The sequence below is a fragment of the Castor canadensis genome, chromosome 1, assembly GCF_047511655.1.
Source record: "Castor canadensis chromosome 1, mCasCan1.hap1v2, whole genome shotgun sequence".
Taxonomy (NCBI): Eukaryota; Metazoa; Chordata; class Mammalia; order Rodentia; family Castoridae; genus Castor; species Castor canadensis.
Genome location: NC_133386.1, coordinates 72,737,941 through 72,757,605, shown reverse-complemented (window position 1 = coordinate 72,757,605; position 19,665 = coordinate 72,737,941). Strand labels below are relative to the sequence as shown.

At 41.4% G+C, this 19,665-nt stretch overlaps 1 protein-coding gene across 2 annotated transcripts in view; it reads right to left on the bottom strand.

Annotated features, from left to right (window-relative positions):
* Gabrr1 (gamma-aminobutyric acid type A receptor subunit rho1) overlaps window positions 1-5,772 on the bottom strand; it is a 40,992-nt gene extending 35,220 nt beyond the window's left edge. For both annotated transcript variants that reach the window (XM_020173704.2, XM_020173705.2), the window contains exon 1: window positions 5,612-5,772. In XM_020173704.2, the coding sequence (XP_020029293.1) occupies window positions 5,612-5,730 (119 nt within the window). In that variant the 5' untranslated portion in view covers window positions 5,731-5,772. The remainder of the gene's footprint in view (window positions 1-5,611) is intronic.
* Window positions 5,773-19,665: the final 13,893 nt, after the last annotated feature.

The following is a 19,665-nucleotide window of genomic DNA, read 5'->3' as shown; positions in this document are numbered from 1 at the left end:
ATCACTATACACTTTAAAAATATAAAGGACAGGAAGGTAAAGTAGGTTCTTTCCAGGGGTGGGGACCAGTGGAAAGGAGGAGGGCAATAGGAGAGGGTGAAAGAGGATGAATATGGTGGATGTATTTCATATTCATGAATGAAAACAGAAGAATGAAACCTGTTGAAGTAGTCCTAAGAAAGGGGGAAGGAGGAATGAGGGAGAACAATGGAGGGGGTGAAACAAATTAAGATATATTGTAAGCACATATGTAAATGTCACAATATATCCTCCTGCTCAACTATTACATGCTAATAAAAAAGGAAATTATCTCATTTGTGACAACATTGAATGAACCTGGAGGACATTATACTAAGTTTAATAAAACAAACACAGACAGACAAGTACCTAAAGCTAATTACTCTCGATTTCCCTCCTGGTCCCAAACTCTGGTCCAACTTCAATTACATAACTTCTTAAAATTCCTAAAAGAGATATATAAGACCAGTTTTTTAAATTTAATACCCAAAAAGTGAACCTGTCTAAAAACCAAACAATCTCACTTATATGTGGAATTGAACTTACAGAAACAATCAAACTTACAGAAGCAGGGATTCTCTGCTGAATTCTATCAGACCTTTAAAGAAGAACTGATACCAACCCTCCTTAAACTGTTCCATGAAATAGAAAGGGAAGGAAAACTGCCAAACACATTTTATGAAGCCACTATTACACTTATCCCAAAACCAGGCAAAGACACCTCCAAAAAGGAGAACTATAGGCCAATCTCCTTAATGAACACTGATGCAAAAATCCTCAACAAAATAATGGCAAACCGAATTCAGCAACACATCAAAAAGATTATCCACCACGACCAGGTAGGCTTCATCCCAGGGATGCAGGGGTGGTTCAACATACGAAAATCAATAAACGTAATAAACCACATTAACAGAAGCAAAGACAAAAACCACTTGATCATCTCAATAGACGCAGAAAAAGCCTTTGATAAGATCCAACATCATTTCATGATAAAAGCTCTAAGAAAACTAGGAATAGAAGGAAAGTTCCTCAACATTATAAAAGCTATATATGACAAACCTACAGCCAGCATTATACTTAACGGAGAAAAATTAAAACCGTTCCCTCTAAAATCAGGAACCAGACAAGGATGCCCACTATCTCCACTCCTATTCAACATAGTACTGGAATTCCTAGCCAGAGCAATTAGGCAAGAAGAAGGAATAAAAGGAATACAAATAGGTAAAGAAACTGTCAAAATATCCCTATTTGCAGACGACATGATCCTATACCTTAAAGACCCAAAAAACTCTACTCAGAAGCTTCTAGACATCATCAATAGCTATAGCAAAGTAGCAGGATATAAAATCAACATAGAAAAATCATTAGCATTTCTATACACTAACAATGAGCAAACGGAAAAAGAATGTATGAAAACAATTCCATTTACAATAGCCTCAAAAAAAATCAAATACCTAGGTGTAAACCTAACAAAAGATGTGAAAGACCTCTACAAGGAAAACTATACACTTCTGAAGAAAGAGATTGAGGAAGAATATAGAAAGTGGAGAGATCTCCCATGCTCATGGATTGGTAGAATCAACATAGTAAAAATGTCGATACTCCCCAAAGTAATCTACATGTTTAATGCAATTCCCATCAAAATTCCAATGACATTCATTAAAGAGATTGAAAAATCTACTGTGAAATTTATATGGAAACACAAGAGGCCACGAATAGCCAAGGCAATACTCAGTCAAAAGAACAATGCAGGAGGTATCACAATACCTGACTTCAAACTATATTACAAAGCAATAACAATAAAAACAGCATGGTACTGGCACAAAAACAGACATGAAGACCAGTGGAACAGAATAGAGGATCCAGATATGAAGCCACACAACTATGAGCAACTTATCTTTGACAAAGGAGCTAAAAATATACGATGGAGAAATAGCAGCCTCTTCAACAAAAACTGTTGGGAAAACTGGTTAGCAGTCTGCAAAAAACTGAAACTAGATCCATGTATATCACCCTATACCAAGATTAACTCAAAATGGATCAAGGATCTTAATATCAGACCCCAAACTCTTAAGTTGATACAAGAAAGAGTAGGAAATACTCTGGAGTTAGTAGGTATAGGTAAAAACTTTCTCAATGAAACCCCAGCAGCACAGCAACTAAGAAATAGCATAGATAAATGGGACCTCATAAAACTAAAAAGCTTCTGTTCATCAAAAGAAATGGTCTCTAAACTGAAGAGAACACCCACAGAGTGGGAGAAAATATTTGCCAATTATACATCAGACAAAGGACTGATAACCAGAATATACAGGGAACTTAAAAAACGAAATTCTCCCAAAACTAATGAACCAATAAAGAAATGGGCATGTGAACTAAACAGAACTTTCTCAAAAGAAGAAATTCAAATGGCCAGAAAACACATGAAAAAATGCTCACCATCTCTAGCAATAAAGGAAATGCAAATTAAAACCACACTAAGATTCCACCTCACCCCTGTTAGAATAGCCATCATCAGCAACACCACCAACAACAGGTGTTGGCGAGGATGCGGGGAAAAAGGAACCCTTTTACACTGTTGGTGGGAATGTAGACTAGTACAACCACTCTGGAAAAAAATTTGGAGGCTACTTAAAAAGCTGGACATCGATCTACCATTTGATCCAGCAATACCACTCTTGGGGATATACCCAAAAGACTGTTACTCCAGAGGCACCTGCACATCCATGTTTATTGCGGCACTATTCACAATAGCCAAGTTATGGAAACAGCCAAGATGTCCCAGCACTGACGAATGGATTAAGAAAATGTGGTATCTATACACAATGGAATTTTATGCAGCCATGAAGAAGAACGAAATGTTATCATTCGCTGGTAAATGGATGGAATTGGAGAACATCATTCTGAGTGAGGTTAGCCTGGCTCAAAAGACCAAAAATCGTATGTTCTCCCTCATATGTGGACATTAGATCAAGGGCAAACACAACAAGGGGATTGGACTATGAGCACATGATAAAAGCGAGAGCACACAAGGGAGGGGTGAGGATAGGTAAGACACCTAAAAAACTAGCTAGCATTTGTTGCCCTTAACGCAGAGAAACTAAAGCAGATACCTTAAAGCAACTGAGGCCAATAGGAAAAGGGGACCAGGAACTAGAGAAAAGGTTAGATCAAAAAGAATTAACCTAGAAGGTAACACCCACACACAGGAAATCAATGTGAGTCAATGCCCTGTATAGCTATCCTTATCTCAACCAGCGAAACCCCTTGTTCCTTCCTATTATTGCTTATACTCTCTCTACAACAAAATTAGAGATAAGGGCAAAATAGTTTCTGCTGGGTATTGAGGGGGGGAGCGGGAGGGGGCGGAGTGGGTGGTAAGGGAGGGGGTGGGGGCAGGGGGGAGAAATGAACCAAGCCTTGTATGCACATATGAATAATAAAAGAAAAATGAAAAAAAAAAAAAAAAAAAGAACAGTGGTTACCAGAGGCTGGAGGTGGCCCATATGCCAGTCAAAGGGCACAACAGGAGGAACAAGTTCGTTGAGATACACCTCACAGCATGGTGATGAGGCTAATAATGATGTATTTTATGTTTCAAAACTGCTAAGAGAATATATTCCAAATGTCCTCACCACAAAAAGAGTTAAGTATTTGAAGCAATGGATATGTTAATTAGCTGGATTTAATCACTGCATGTTAACACATATGGTAATATCAGTCTGTACCCCACTAATATATATGTATGTATATATAAAACTATACTTTGTTGATTACAACGACTAGACCATCTGTTTCACTCTCTGGGACTGCTCAAGCACTGGCATTTGCTAAATAGGTTGCCACTCTAACTTTGTCTTGAGAAAGGCTGAGAGGTTTTTGATAACAACCAGCAGGGTTCCTGGCTATCCTTCCTTCAATTCCTATGGGCACATAGGTTCCAATAAGCTCCATGGCTGCACCACTCCACACATTCCACTTTGCTCAAACCACTTCTGATCTTCCTGGGCACAGTGCCCCAAAGCTCAGGCAGTCACTGGATATTTCAGTTCCTAGTTTTATAATGTTGCAGAAATAGCTAGAAATAGCTAGAAACAAGCACTGTGAGCTACAGCTGGCTGTCTGGGAGTCCATGGTAGAGGGCTCTCTCAAGTCCCCAGAGGAAGGCCACTGGGGAGCAAGACCTCCTACTAGCCCTGAACTCCCAAGAGCTGAATCTCCTTTACATTAGTTAGTATTTCCAACTCCAAATATTTACATCCAATAATAAGGACGCTGCACACACTGTTCACAATAACCAAGCTACAGAAACAACTCAGGTGCCCTACAACTGATGAGTGGGTCAAGACAATGCAGTACACATGCACGATAAGTTTTATTCAATCATAAGAATGATCTTGCGGTTTGAAGGTAAATGGATGCAGTTGGAGGACATCATGTTAAGTGAAGTAAGTCAGGTTCAGAAAGACAAAGACTACATGTTTTCTCTCATATGTGGAAGCTAGATCCAAAAGATAAACATACACAAAACAAACATGATCATACACAAATTCAGATGTAGAACACTTTGTCATAGTGGAACTACTCTGTGGAACTCATGGAAGAAGAGTGTGTGCAGGAGGTAGCTGTGGGAGGGGGAGGGGGAATGGAGACTAAGGTGAGGGAAAATGGCTGATGGACTTCATATACTTGTACAATATAGAACAATGAAACCTCTTGCAATTGCTTTAAGTAGGGCCTGGAGGAGGTGAGGAGGGAGAGACAGTGGGGTCGATCTAACCAATGTACAAGGTAAGCCTATTTGGAATTGTCACGATGAATCCTCCCATACAACGATATGTACTAAAAAAATAAACAAAAAAATTTTTTAAAGGCAGAGGCTGCTGGGTTAGGCTGTCCTTGGCATCCAACTTACTGACTAATGTTGGGCAAGCAGGTGTCTGGCGCACAAACCTGCTAGTGCCGCCATCAGAGCCCCCAGGTGCGTCCCGGTGCAGAGGGCGGAGGGGACTCGCTCCCTGTCCAAGCCGCATCTGCCGGGCTGGCACGGACAGGGCGGCACGTACTGGGCTGGCTCCATCCCTGCCCCCGCACACAGGTAAGGGACATTCAAATGATGCTTGTAGCCATGCAGCTTGAAGAAAACTGCCTTTAAGAAAAAGATTGAGAAAGGGCCCAATAGATCTAATGATCTAACAGAAATCATTAGAAATAATGGAATTGTTCCTGCAAATTAAATGTCCCATTGGTAATTTGAGAACTCACAGACTTGTTCTAACCCCAGAATACAGGCATCAAAGAATTGCCCTTGATTTGTAGAAAATGTGCATACATTGTTTTTCCCAGAACCTATCTTTCACCCAGGACAATTAATAAGGAATTTGAGATACATATGGTACTATATTGAATCTAGCATCATTATAAAAGAAAACATAATTCTAAATTCCTAAAAGGGAAGAAGACAAAGGGAAAAGGAGGAAAAAGACAGCCACACAAAACATATAAACTGGAAAATGTGTGGTTTGCAGAATGATGTCACGCTCTTGCTCTGCACGCCCTTGTTCCCTAACTCTGTCCCTCGATGTCCACTCACCTGCCTTTCTTAGACATCTCGTGTACTTTTCCTGGCCAGTGCACTCGGCTTTCAGCGGCCAGTGTCCATCCCCACCACAAAAGGAAGATGCCAATTTTCATATTCTGGACGGCCAACATGGAATCCCAAATCCAAACAGTCCTTTCAAGAAAGCGCAAAAAGGAGACAGATGTTCTTTTTTTCTCTTAAGACATTATTGGTCTGTTCGTTATTAGAAGGATGTTTACTCCTGCAAAAAAAAAAAAAAATCAACCAGCAGTATGTAATCTGGTGAGTAGGAAAAAGCAATTTCCACTAAACCTATAAATCCTCCTGCGTCAGATGTCAGGGATTTTCTGAACTGAGGTTGAATTCCTGTGTCCCTGTGGAACAATTATTTTGGCCGATCTAAATTAGTTCATCGTGGAATTTGTTAGCTATGTCAGTGAAGGGCTGTATTTTCTGGTCATTGAGTGGAAAGAAATAAAAACAGACCAAAGTAATTTCCAAAATGCAAAAGGCCAGAGGTGCTGACTGCTTCTCTGCTTCTCCATGAGCTCCTCCCCAGATCTATTTTAAGCTTCCAGCCATTACTATTTGCTTTGCTGAGGGCTGGATTTGGACAGCTCCCTGCCCACACCTGTTCTTCCTGGGGCTGCATCCCTGGAACATCACGGACTGGTACCTGGGCAGGCTGCCTATGTGGCTGAGATTGGGAGGGCAAACGGGGAAGAGGCTCTCTTAGGTTTGATCTGCATAGGAAAAAAACAATTTTCCTTGTCAATTACCTTATTCTTCTCATGAACCTCATTGGACTTTATCACACTTAAAAACTACCAGAAATAAGTGAACTATTGCCAACAACTCTGCTATCTGCTGATAGTTTTTCTTTTCCTTTGAACCTGCTCTGAGACTAGGTATAAACTATACCCAGTCTGTGTCTTCATCAAGGGACTCTTTTAGGACGTCACCCAGTACTCCAAAATATGGACTCTTCATAGCTGAGCTGGTATGGCTTCAATAACTTCCAGACTGAGCTGGTGGACTGAATCAGGAATCCCAGAACTCTAGAGTTGAAAGCAAACAGTGTCATAAAACTGCTAAGCCAAGATCCAATGGAACACGAATTAGTTACTGTTGTGGTGTGGACACAGTTCGAGTGTTTATAACTCCAAAGGTTCGTGTGCTAGAAGCCTAGACCCCATTGTGGTGCTGGTAAGGTGGTGGAACCTTTAAGAGGTAGGACCTATGCTGGGAATGGTGGTACACACCTATAATTCCAGCACTCAGGAGGCTGAGGTAGGAGAATCACAAGACCAGCCAGGGTGCCGTAGTGACAACCTGTCCACAAGAAACAAAGAGGGAGGGCCTAGTGCAAGGTACTTAGGTCTTGGGGAGGGGGAGGTCATCTTTGAAGGAATTAATGTGGCTCTCAACTCTTCCCAAGAGTGAGTTGCTAGGGACTCTTGCTTGGCTCTCCTGCATGGTTCCTGCTTCCTTTCTCATCACGTGACATCTCTCCCTCTAGCATGTGCTCTGGTCGTGTTGCCCTCTGTCTTGTAATATAGCCAGAAGCCCCTTACCAGAGGCTGCAATGACAGAGCCACCCTATCTTGGATCCTTAGCCTCCAAGAAAAGCTAAAGAAACCTCTTCTCCTTGTACATTACTTGGGCATTTTGTGATAGCAGCAGAAAACACACTAATGATTACATAGGAGTGAACAATTGATGAGGGTTATTGATGGGGTTATTTAGAATATTATTAATTTGTCTTAACACTCTATTTTATTTCCTAGCTACAATAACAAGCTCTTCCTCACTTCTTATGCTATCTATAATTCACAATAATAGTAAATTCCTTTTTGTAAGATAAAATGAAACATTTTTAAATGATATATGATTCCCACTAATACAATTCCCCTCCTCCAACTTCAGAAACATCCAATCTCCCTCTCTCTCTCTCTCTGATGGTACTGGGATTTGAACTCAGGGCCTGGAGCTTGCCAGACAGGAGCTCTACCAGTTAAGCCACAGACCTAGCCCTTTTTGCTTCAGGTATTTTTTTTAATAAGGTCACATTTGTGCCTGGGTAGCCTGGACCGAGATCCTCCTATTTATACTTGCTGTGAAATTGGGATGACAGGCCCATGCCACTGCTTCCAGCCTTTTGTTGAGATGGGATCTCACATCTTTTTGCTGGAGCTGGCCTCAAACCTCCCAGTCTGTGGCCTCCCAAGTGTCTAGGATTACAGATGTGAGCCACTGCTCTTGGCAGAAACATTCAACCTCCTTATGTTTCAGAGCGATATAGCTATTTGCATAGGCTCACTTAGAATCTGTCTTACCGTATGCCAGGATATATTTGGAGGAATCAATTATGCAATGAAGCCCTTGCCTGGAATTTCATACTGGAGGACAATGCCCATTGTACTAGGTTTACCAGCCATTTTAAGGATCAAGGTTTGGCTGTATTTATGGAGTAAAGTCTACAAAGTTCTCCCCTGCCCTGGGTCCAGTTGATAGGGCGCAGGCTTACAGGTAATAAGGAAGGTAATTTCCAGCTAATTTCTTGCCAATTTTTTGAAACCTCAGGAAGAAAAGAATTCACCAAATGCAAGTAAAATTTGGTAGATTTTTTGGGCTTTGTTTCCTAGCTTCACTAGAATAATGATGCTTTTAAAAGTCAATCTATAGGGTGAATTTGACCAAAGTGCATTATGTGTATGTTGTAAATATCTCAGGAAACCCCTTTGTGTAATTAATATATGCTTCTAATGTTTTTAAAGTCAATCTAATCCAGGTGTTGTGGCACGCCTATAATCCCAGTTTCTTGGGATTGCAGTGTAAGGCTGACCCTGAGTAAAAATGTATGACACCCTATTCAAAACAAATTAAACAAAAAGGGCTGGGGGCAGGGCTCAAGTGGTAGAGTGCCCGCCTAGCAAGCACAAAGCACTGAGTTCAAACCCCCATACTGCCCCTCCCAAAGAAGGCAATCTGAGGTTTGTTATGATAACTTCTAGACAGAAGCTAATTTAGAATTGTTCCGTATCTCACTGAAGGAGGCCTCTAAGGCGAAAAACAGTCTTTGATGAACTTATGGAAATAATCAGTCAAACCTAAAGAGTCCAGTCTTGTGTGTGTGTGTGTGTGTGTGTGTGTGTGTGTGTGGTCAAGAATAATCTTTTCTTTGAAATTACATACAATTGCAAGGGAAAAGAAGTTAGGAAAAATTGTCAGACTCGAAATGGGTACAAGATATTACTGGGTCATTGCAATGTACCGCAGAGCCATGATTCCTCTCCGTCCCCACACACACCTCCCCACACACACACAGCTTTGGGGAAGGAACCAAGGCCTTGAGCCTGCTAGGCCAGTGCTCTACCACTAAGCTACGCCCCCTCCAGCCCTCTTTGATTTTCTTTGACTAGGCTATTTTACAATTCTGTAAAGGTAGACATTAACACGCAAAAAATTGATATTAATGTATATCTTTCCTATTTGGAGCTATCCTAATTGCTCTTTCTGTCCAGGAGAGAATATAAACCTCTGTAAATCAAATCCTAATTTGAACCATTTATTACATCTTTCTGGTTCCCTCACTAATTAATAAACTAAAAAAATCTTTAATGTCTGTTCATTTTATAGGTAGATGGGAGTCTATCTTCTTATATAAATCATCCTTTACCAGCACTGTTAATAGATGTTGAAAGTAATTCAACATATAGAAATAAAGTCAGAGTATGTGTTGTCTCCAGACGGCCATGCACGGTTAGATACTTAATCTATAGTGTCTTGCTGATCTGAAAACCAAGTGGCAAAGGTGATATTCTGGGGCTAAGTACATCAAAATGTCTAGGATTATAAGGCATTAAGTTGAGGACTAGGGGGCATGAATGGATTTTCAATGCCAGATTAGAAAATGCCTTTCTTTGCTGGTGTGGTGTTACACACCTATAATCCCAGCTACTAGGGAGGGAGACGTAGGAGGATCAAGGTCCAATGCCAGCCCAGGTAAAAGCTTCAAAACCTATCAAAAGAAACAATAACCCTGAAACTAAAATACTGGGGACATGGCTCAAGGGATAGAGTGCTAGCAAGCACAAACCCTAGTACCATCACAAAAAGAAAAAAAAAATGTCATTTTCTTTTTTCAGTGGTACTGGGGTTTGAACTCAGAGATTCACACTTGCTGAGCAGGACTCTATGCCTTTCTTTTTTGTTTAGAGGATCCAGAACCAGCTCACAATAAAATGCATTATTTTGTAGAATTCATACACACTAATAAAAATACTGAAAAAAGTAGGCTGATCTACTTTCTGTGTTCTTGGTTCTGATGGAATGTGGAATGTCTAAATACACTTTGTTTTTAGCCATACTACATGTCTTCATGTTATATTCTGTCCTGGTGTGTACAAAGCAGTGTTTAGCATGATGTGGGGGGAAAGCTGAACTGTACATGGAGAGCTCCTTTTTAAATTTCAGTTTTTATTCATACCATAGCTTGACTAAGACAGCTGAAGGAATTTATTAAGCTCAGTTTTATGTAAGGAATGTTTTTGCAAGAAAGACAGAGAGAAAGAGAAAGCAAGGAAGGGAGGAAGGAAGGAAAGAGGGACGGAGGGAGGAGGAACCTGTGTGCACTTTGCTTTGTGTTTTCAATAAACTTCATTTCCACATGACTATTGCAGAGAATATCTGTGCCCTCTTTGTACAATGAAACCATAGGCGGAAGTTGTAAAGAGGAAGTGCAGCCTGGGAGAAGCAGGCAGGACTCACACCAGAACTTATTGAAGATCCAGACTGACTTCGGATTTCCATTTCAAGACCAATTTATAAAAGTTTCAAGCAAATTCTCTTTCCTCAGTATACCAGTCTCTTCTCTTTTTCCTCTTCTTTTCATTGCACAGCCAGTGCAGGGACTCCTGTTAGCAATTCCTTCAGTGGAAGGAGTGGAAGGAGTCATTGGCTACAGCTGACACCCACAAGGCCTTTAGTGTCCCCTTGCCTCCAGCCCTCACAGCCAGCCCAGCACCAAAGATGGCCTCATGACTGACAGGGCAAGCCTCAGACTCCACACACTGCCTGCCTCTAGGACCTGGCCCAGGTGCTCACCAATGGTTTTCTTTTTTTTTTTTTTTTCTTCTAGAATTTTTATTTATTTATTTATTTATTTTTCATTTTTCTTTTATTATTCATATGTGCATACAAGGCTTGGTTCATTTCTCCCCCCTGCCCCCACCCCCTCCCTTACCACCCACTCTGCCCCCTCTCTCTCCCCCCCCAATACCCAGCAGAAACTATTTTGCCCTTATTTCTAATTTTGTTGTAGAGAGAGTATAAGCCATAATAGGAAGGAACAAGGGTTTTTGCTGGTTGAGATAAGGATAGCTATACAGGGCATTGACTCACATTGATTTCCTTTGCATGGGTGTTACCTTCTACGTTAATTCTTTTTGATCTCACCTTTTCTCTAGTACCTGTTCCCCTTTTCCTATTGGCCTCAGTTGCTTTAAGGTATCTGCTTTAGTTTCTCTGCGTTAAGGGCAACAAATGCTAGCTAGTTTTTTAGGTGTCTTACCTATCCTCACCCCTCCCTTGTGTGCTCTCGCTTTTATCATCACCAATGGTTTTCTAGCACACTTCTAACTACAAGCACACCAGCATTTCCTTCTGGCTCTGAACTCAGGGCCCAAACGTGGTCTCCCAGCACTGGACTGGATTTTGTAGGTGGGGAACCAGTAAAAGAGCAAAGGAAAGGGATCTGATGAAGCGATGGGCAGCAGTCCTCTTTCCATTCCTGATGCAGCCATCGCTGTATTACCTAGCCTGCAATGTAAGGTGCTGCTATGACCAAGACATTCATTTTAGTCAGCTTTCCATCACTATAACTGGTGCGAGCTTTTTTTCTCACTGCTAGTTATTACTGAACCTAACTGGGACTAACTGGGTGGTAAAGGGAGATGCGGAAAGGATACAAAATAGAAAGTTGGGGCCAGGTGTGTTGGGTGCTCAGGTTGAGATGCACAACCCTCATTGCTTCTTTTCTCTATTATTCTCTTCATTTTACTCTGCTTCTTTTCTCTACTTTTAGTCTTTCAGGCCTTACTCCTTTATAGTTCTTTAAAACCTTGCTTCACTAGTCTTTAAAACCTCTTTCCTTAGACTCACTCTGTCCCATGATTTCTCTTAGCTTGAGATGATCTCTCTTAAAATCTTTGCCCTCAGACTTGCACTGTCCCATGTTCTCTCTGTAGCTTTTCTTTAGCTTAGCTTTTCTAAAGCCTATGTATAAAGTTCTCAGTGCAGACTTTCTATCAAACCCTCTTTAGCAATTCCCCTTTGGCAATCCTCCCTTCAGCAATTTCCCTTCAGCCAAAAATCCCCCATCAAAAAGCCTCCCTTCATCCAAAAAGCCCTCTTTCATCAAAAAGCCAAAAGCAAAAGCCTCACGTCCTCCTTCAGTCTTTTATACCCAATGGTAAACAAGGAGGTAGAGCAATGGTTCTCGGGGAGGAACATGAGATCGTAACAAGAGGAACCTGCTTTCTATCTCTCTGAAAGTAAACAACTCAGAAAAAACAGCTGTTTTGCATTTTCCTCTTCTGTAGCTGGGGCTGTACCAATCTCAGCCTGCAGAAACATCTTAGGAAAAGCAGCTGCTCTGCATCTTATTCTTGCCTTATTCTGTGGCCCGGGCTGTGCCGAACTCAGCCTACAGATCATTGGGTACAGCTGTGCTAATGTCCTCATAGGCTTCTCATAATCAGCTCTCAACATATAACAAACACCTGTGATAATCAAACCTGTAAAGAGACAAGGTTTATTTTGGCTCAGAGTTTTAGAGGTCTTAGTCTATGGTCTGTTGACCCTGCTGCTTTGGGACTTTGGTGACACATCATGGTGGCACTACATGGTGGAGCAAAACCACTCACCTCATGGCTGGAATGTGAAAGATAGAGAGCACAACCTCCAATAACCAAAAGACCTCCCACTAGTCCACACCTCTCAAAGATTCTCAATATCAACATGGGCCTTTAACACATGGACCACTGGGTGACATGCAAGGTCCAAATGACAGCAACATTCAAACATCAATAAACAAGATAGAATAAAGTGTTGTACACCTATAGTGCCAGCACCTAGGAGAGAGATCATGAGTTCAAGGCCATGTAGCAGGGAGGAGGATCAAAAGAAAACAGTTTAGGCCTGAGTCCTGAGAAAGTAGCAGGAGGTAGGGATGGCATAGCAGAGAGATAAAACCTGAGAAATCTAAACAGGAGGAAGGTCATGTAGCACTGAGGAGGGAAAAAGTCACATAGCTAGAGTAAAGTAGCCAATAAAATTAAATATAACCATATATGGATTAGACCTTGCTTTTTGCTTCTGTAACCTGCTTGCAAGTGTATATAAGGTGAGACCCCTTTGTTCTCGTGGCTCAGCCTTTGGACATGAGTCCGCTGAGTCTGGGCCAGCACAATAAAATGTTGCTTCCTGCTAATTGCTTCAGAGTCCCATATCTCAGCTAGCAACCTCCTGCAACAGCCAACCTGGCTTATAAAGTGAGACCCTGTCTCAAAACCAAAAGATAGAATATTATTTTTTATGTTCAGACGTGAGTGGTTCAGACTAATGAAAAAAGACTATTCTGAGATAAAGTTCCTTCCATCCTGTCCCTTCTTAGGGTGTGGTCGTTTATGTACATGGTTAAATTTGGGTTGCCACTGTAACTCTAGCGCAGACTATGGGAAGAGGCAAAGAGAAGAAATCAAAGGCAAGTGACTTCCTTTTAAGAAAGTGACATAGGGGCTTCCCTTGTCATGTCTACTCTCATTTCATTGGCAAGAACTTGGCCCCATTACAAGGAATCTGAGAAATTCTGTATATAGAGGAGTTAATTTCTATCTAGCAAAAACTATAGAAAAAAGGAGAACAAACTTGGGGCAGCAATCATGACTGTTGAACTCTCCAGTTTTTCTCCCCATCCTGAGCCAGGCAGCAGTGACTTGAATCCCAGCTTCTATTCCTATAAGCCTGATATGCTGGACTTCTTTTCCCTTGACCCACTTTGTATCTGATCAGTCAGAAGATCCCAATAAAACACAGTGGTGGCATATCCAGCAATCCCACTCCTGGGGATATACCCAAAGGTCTGTGACTCAGGTTACTCCAGAGGCACCTGCACACCCATGTTTATTGCAGCGCTATTCACAATAGCCAAATTATGGAAACAGCCAGGATGCCCCACTACCGACAAATGGATCAGAAAATGTGGTATTTATTCACAATGTAATTTTACTCAGCCAAAAAGAAGAATGAAATTTTGTCATTCACAGGAAAATGGATGGAACTGGAGAACAGTACCTTAAGCGAAGTTAGCCAGGTTCAGAAGACCAAAAATTGTATGTTCTCCCTCACATGCAGATTATAGGCCTAAAACAAATGCAGTAATATTATTGGACATGGGTCACACACTAAGGGGAGACCGTGCATGGGAGGGATAGGGCAAGGAAAGGAAACCAAAAATTTGAATATTTTGATATGCTTACTATATAGAAGTGACTATATAGTAATCTTAAACTGGCAGAGGCCACTGCGGGAAGGGGACCAGGCAGTAGTGAAGAGGTCAGGTAGAGATGAATCAATTCGGGTTGTAATACACATGCATGGAACCAATGCTAGGAATCTCTCTGTATAGCTATCTTTATCTCAAACTAGTAAAAACGCTATGTCTTTCTTATTATCCCTTATGTTTTCTCTTCAACAAAGTCAGAGAACAAAAGGGTGTAACAGGTTCTTCCTGGAAGCCGGAGGCGGGGAACATAGTGGGAAGTAGCCCAAATAACATATATACATGTAAGTAAATGTAAAAATGATAAAAAAAAAATTTTTAATTTTATTATTAAAAAAACCAAAGGGAGCAAAATGTTAGTTGGACCATTCATATCAGATATTTCAGGAAGCTGTGGTATTTATAGTGTGCTTCCAAAGTAGCCACCCCCATTCTGCATCTGCTATTTTAATTCAGATCAGATTCCTTGATCTCTAGGTCTTTTAATGGCCATCTGTAAAGTGCTGTCTTTGTCATTTCCCTATCATTCCTTCCTTGCTGAGTTACCAGTGCAATTAAACCAGCTAGTGTCACACTGAGCGCACTTAACTCACTTAACCCAAGTTACTGAATATAGTGATGACCACAGGCTATTTGGAAACTTACTGCCATCTAATTGAAGTTTTCATGATTTATGGGAAATCTAAAGGAACAAGAAACTCTAACTAACTTTATTTTTAACAGTCTAAGCTTTGTGGTCTGAGCACACTCAGCCCAGTTTCCCACCGACTGCTCTACCCACAGCAACAATGCAAGGATCAATAGCCTTTTGATATCAGAGTCTTGATTTTTTTCCCATCGTAACTAAGGTAGAATGAAGAAAATTAGAGGAGATAAACCAATACATATATACATGGAGATATCACAAGCATACTTCCTCTGTAGCTACCTTTATCTCAAACAAGCTAAAATGTCGTGTTTTTCTTTTTATCTTTTCTTGTTTTTCTTCTTATCTTTTCTTGTTTTTCTTCTACAGAATTGGAGAACAGGAGGACAGAACAAGTCTTGCTTGGGGCGGGGGAGAGGGGGAAGCTGGCATCCGTAGTCGGGGGGAGGTGATAGGGAAAGGGGGTAGGAGGTGAATAGGGTACAAAAAATGTATACATACATGTAAGTAAATGCAAAAATGATATCTATTGAAACTACTCCAGGAAATGGGGGAGGGGGTACAGGAGAGCTGGTAGAGGGGGGGTGAATTCATGTATGATACATTTGATACATTGTAAGAACTTGTGTAAATGCCACAATGTACTCCCACCCAGCACAATGATAAAGGAAAAAAAAATCATCACAAAGTTGGTATCTGATATTTGGTAGAAATCAATAAATATTTTCTGCATGAATAAATATCTGTGTGTAGGTATTTTTCTCTGCTTATGTGAATATCCAGTTGTTCTAGCACCATTTGTTGACAAAGCTATCCTTTTTCCATCAAGTCACCTTTGCGCCTTTGTCAAAGATCAGTTGACTGTATGTGTGTGGGTCTGTTTCTGGGCTCTTTGTCCCACGGATCTATTGTCTGCTTTTTTTGCCAATGCCACACTGTTTTGATGACTCTAGTTATACAGTAAGTCTTGAAGTTGGGTAGTGTCAGTTATCAAACTTTGTTCTTCCCCTTCAGTATTGTACTGGTTAATAAAGAAGAATGACACCATGTGGTTTGAAGGTAAATGAACGCAATTGGAGGACATAATGTTAAGTGAAGGATGCCAGGCTGAGAAACACAAAGACTACATGTTTTCTTTCATATGTGAAAGACAGATCCAAAAGATAAACATACACACAAAAGCAAGCATGATCTTATACAATCTCAGATGTAGAGTATGTTTATAACAGTGGAACTGCACTATGGAACTCAGGGGAAGAGGGAAAGGAAAAGAGAACAATAGAGAGTCAGCAACATTGAAATACATGACATCTACACAGGTAGAGGACATAACAATGTGTACTGAAAACTGTTGAATCATGGAGGTAGGAGGGAAGAGGTAAGAGAGAGTAATGGAAGGAGTTGAACTGAGCAAAAAAGTATACCCACATTGAGAAATCCCTTTTAACACTGACTTTGGAACGAATAACAAAAGACAGGACTGTAAAACAGGTACAGTGTGTGTGGGCGGGGAGGGGGTATTTGTGGGAAGGGGGAGGAAGAATGGAGGAGATTAAGGTGAGGGAATATGGTTGATGGACTTCATATACATACATGAAACAGAATGATGAAATTTCTTGCAATTGCCTTAAGTGGTGTGGGGAAGGGGTTGTGGGGCAATGGTGGGGGCAGGGGAGATGTGGGGGTGACCTAACCAATAGATGTGTAAAGTTATTTGGAGTTGTCACAATGAATACCCCCTGTACAATGAATATATTCTAATAAAAATGGAAAAATATTGTATTGGCTAACCTGAGTCTTTTACCTTTCTATGCAAACTTTAGAATCAGGTTGTCAATATGTTAAAAATAAAAATTAAATTCTTTACCTAAACTTTGTTCTCTGCCCAGCTTCCCAACTTTACCTGGTTTTCTGCAGGTCTCACTCTGCTCTAGACCCTATGCTAGATGTGATGGCTTCCTGCTGTGCTGATTAGTTTAATGTGTCAACTTGGATAGGCAACAGTGCCCAGTTACTCAAGCTTTGCTGTGAAAGTATTTCATAGATGTGGTTAACACCTACAATCAGTTGACTTTACATAAAGGAGATTACCCTTGATAACATGGGTGGGCCTCATCCAAGCAGTTGAAAGTTCTTAAGAGCAAACCTGAAGTTTCCTGAAGAGATTCTGCCTCAAATCTACAGAATCAGCTTCCGCCCAAGAGTTCCAGCCTTCTGGCCTGCCCTGTAAATTTCAGACATGTGGGTCCCACAACCACATAACCAAGCAGGCTGTGTAGTTTATATGTAATCTCTCTGTCCATCTATCCACCCATTTATCCAACATACAACTATATATCTGAGCCCTCAGAGTTACCCTGGCCCTGCCTGGAGCCCTGCTCCCCACTTTGAAGGACTGGCTCTGCTCATTCTTCAGGTCTCCACCAAGCATTGCCATTTCAAGGAAGCCCTCCTTGGCCCCTTTAAGTAGATTTTGTGTGCACTCTGTCACTTCAACCCCCTCATCTCCTTTGAAACGTTTCTAACTGCTTGTGGATTGTCAAGCTTCTTAAGGTGTTAATAACTGGCAAGCTGTGTCTGTTTTGCTCACTCTTAGAACCTTCTCCAGTTTACAGCAGGTGCTCAATAAACGTTTACTACATGAGTAAATCATCTGTCAAATGATTTTTATTATTTCAATTATTTTTATTAATTTGTTTATTTTTGGCAGTATAGGGCTTGAACTCAGGGCCTCACGCTTGCTAGGCAGGTGCTGTATCACTTGAGCCCTATATTTGTTTATTTATTTGTTTGTTTAATTTATAATAACTAAAAGCCTGAGGATTGATCCCAGGGCCTTGTGCAAGCTAGGCAAGCACTCTACCATTTGATCCACACCCCCAGCCCAAAGTCTTTATTTCCTAAGGAAGAAAATATACAAATATATCTTTTTTCTGAGTTGAATTTTAAAGCATTTCAATGTATAAGAAATAATTTCAGATGCCCATGTGATAATATGTTTTAGGAAACTTTTCAACAGGTCTTAAATAAAAAGTATTTCTGATTGAAATTTTTTAAAAACTTAACATCATAATTGTTCTGGTTTTTCTCACCTTCGAAAGTCCATCGAAACCCAAACCAGAGGTAAAACCGTCTCTTTGTGAAGAAAGCTCTCCTGAGCACACAGCTAATTGTGAGCAATCTCTCTGTGCATCGTTGGCACTTATGGGGTCCCACATAACTTTAGGGCTTAATTAGCTACTGCCTAAAATGTTGGCCATTGTGTCACATAGTCTCAATGTTTATATCACCACTGTGGTACACTTCTCAACATCACACCCTACCCAGCACAAGGTTAAGGTATTCTGTTGGGTGAAAATTTACATTTCTTTTTTTTATTCCTTATTTCACATAATTATGGTCAAATACTAGATGTTTTATGACCAATTATCTATCGATTATCCATCTCTTCACTTGGCCATAATCCTTCCAAATTATGCATTCATCTAGGACTAAGTATAAAGAGTAAATATTTGGAGAGTGCTGTGTCAATGAACAGAATAATATGAACAGTTCATAGCTCACAGAAATAATATCAGCCACATCCTCAACAAGTGACCCATGGGAAGTGAATAGTGTAAAGTAAAAAGTAGTGGTTCTCAGCCTCTGTTTCAGTCCACTGTGGGCTTCAGGGAGGAGAATAAGAAGTAAAGTTTGGAAGGAAGATTCCAAGATGTTGGCTAGAGGGAGGAAGCAGAAAGTGGGCCTCCTATAGTGAAATCTTGGAGAGACGCTGGAGACACATTTTGCAGGCATAATCACCGAGAAAAGGCATAACTTTGACCCCTCCACATCTCCAGCCGGCGCAGAGAATCTCCACTCCACGTTAAACGGAGAAACCAGGAGGGCCCCTGGGCCACCACTCGCTGGCGCCCACACGGCTTGGGAAGACGCGAACCAGGTGAACTTCGCAGTACCGTGGTAGCCCCACAGACAAGCCTGGGCCAGAGCAGCATAGCCCCCTGGACAGACTGACCTCCACCTGGGGAAAAAAGGGGAAAGTGAGTAATAAGCAATAAGAACAGTTAAGACATGCTGGAAAGAGGGTGGGGTGCCCTGAGCGCTGAAGATTGGGGGAAGGGACTCCTTCCCAGGACTGTAAATAAGCAAGCCGGGCAGGCCGGAGAGCCTCTGGCGGGAGCGGGGCGTGTGCCCAGCAAACAGGAGCAGGGAAGCTTGTGAGAGGAGGGAAGACCCACTTCCCACGTGAGCTGTAAACAAACATGGCGGCTGGCAGGAGAAGCAGCACCACCCAGTAATCAGGAGCAGGAAAGCTTGTGAAAGTGGAGGTGGGAGGAGAACTGCACAGGAGAGGGAAGAAGACCCACCTCGCACATGAGCTGTAAATAAACACACAGGCCTGAGAATGCGGGTGCAGTGTCACCTTTCCCAGTGCTTGGAAAGGGGAAAGCTTGTAGCAGAGGCTCACGCACAGGAGAAATCTGAGCAAACAAAGCCTACAGGGCCAGGTGAGTGCTAAGCTCACCCCAGAGATCTGCATAAATAACACCTCCAGCAACACCAGGCTGACAGCAGCAGGCAGGCAAGCCACAGTTGCAGATACCATTCTCAGAACTGTCTCCAGACTCTTTTTTTTCCTCTTTTTCTCCCTACCTTTGATGAGAGAACAACCAAATTACACCTGCATGCTGAAAAACTTACTGAAACTGTATTGCATTTGAACTTGGAACACTTGGTGGGGTTATTTTTGTGTGGGTGTGTGTAGTTTTGTTCTATTTTATGCGTCCCCTTTGATGAGACAACTACAGAACAACATCTGAGGTACCATCTCCAGGATTTGAGACTGAGACTTCACTG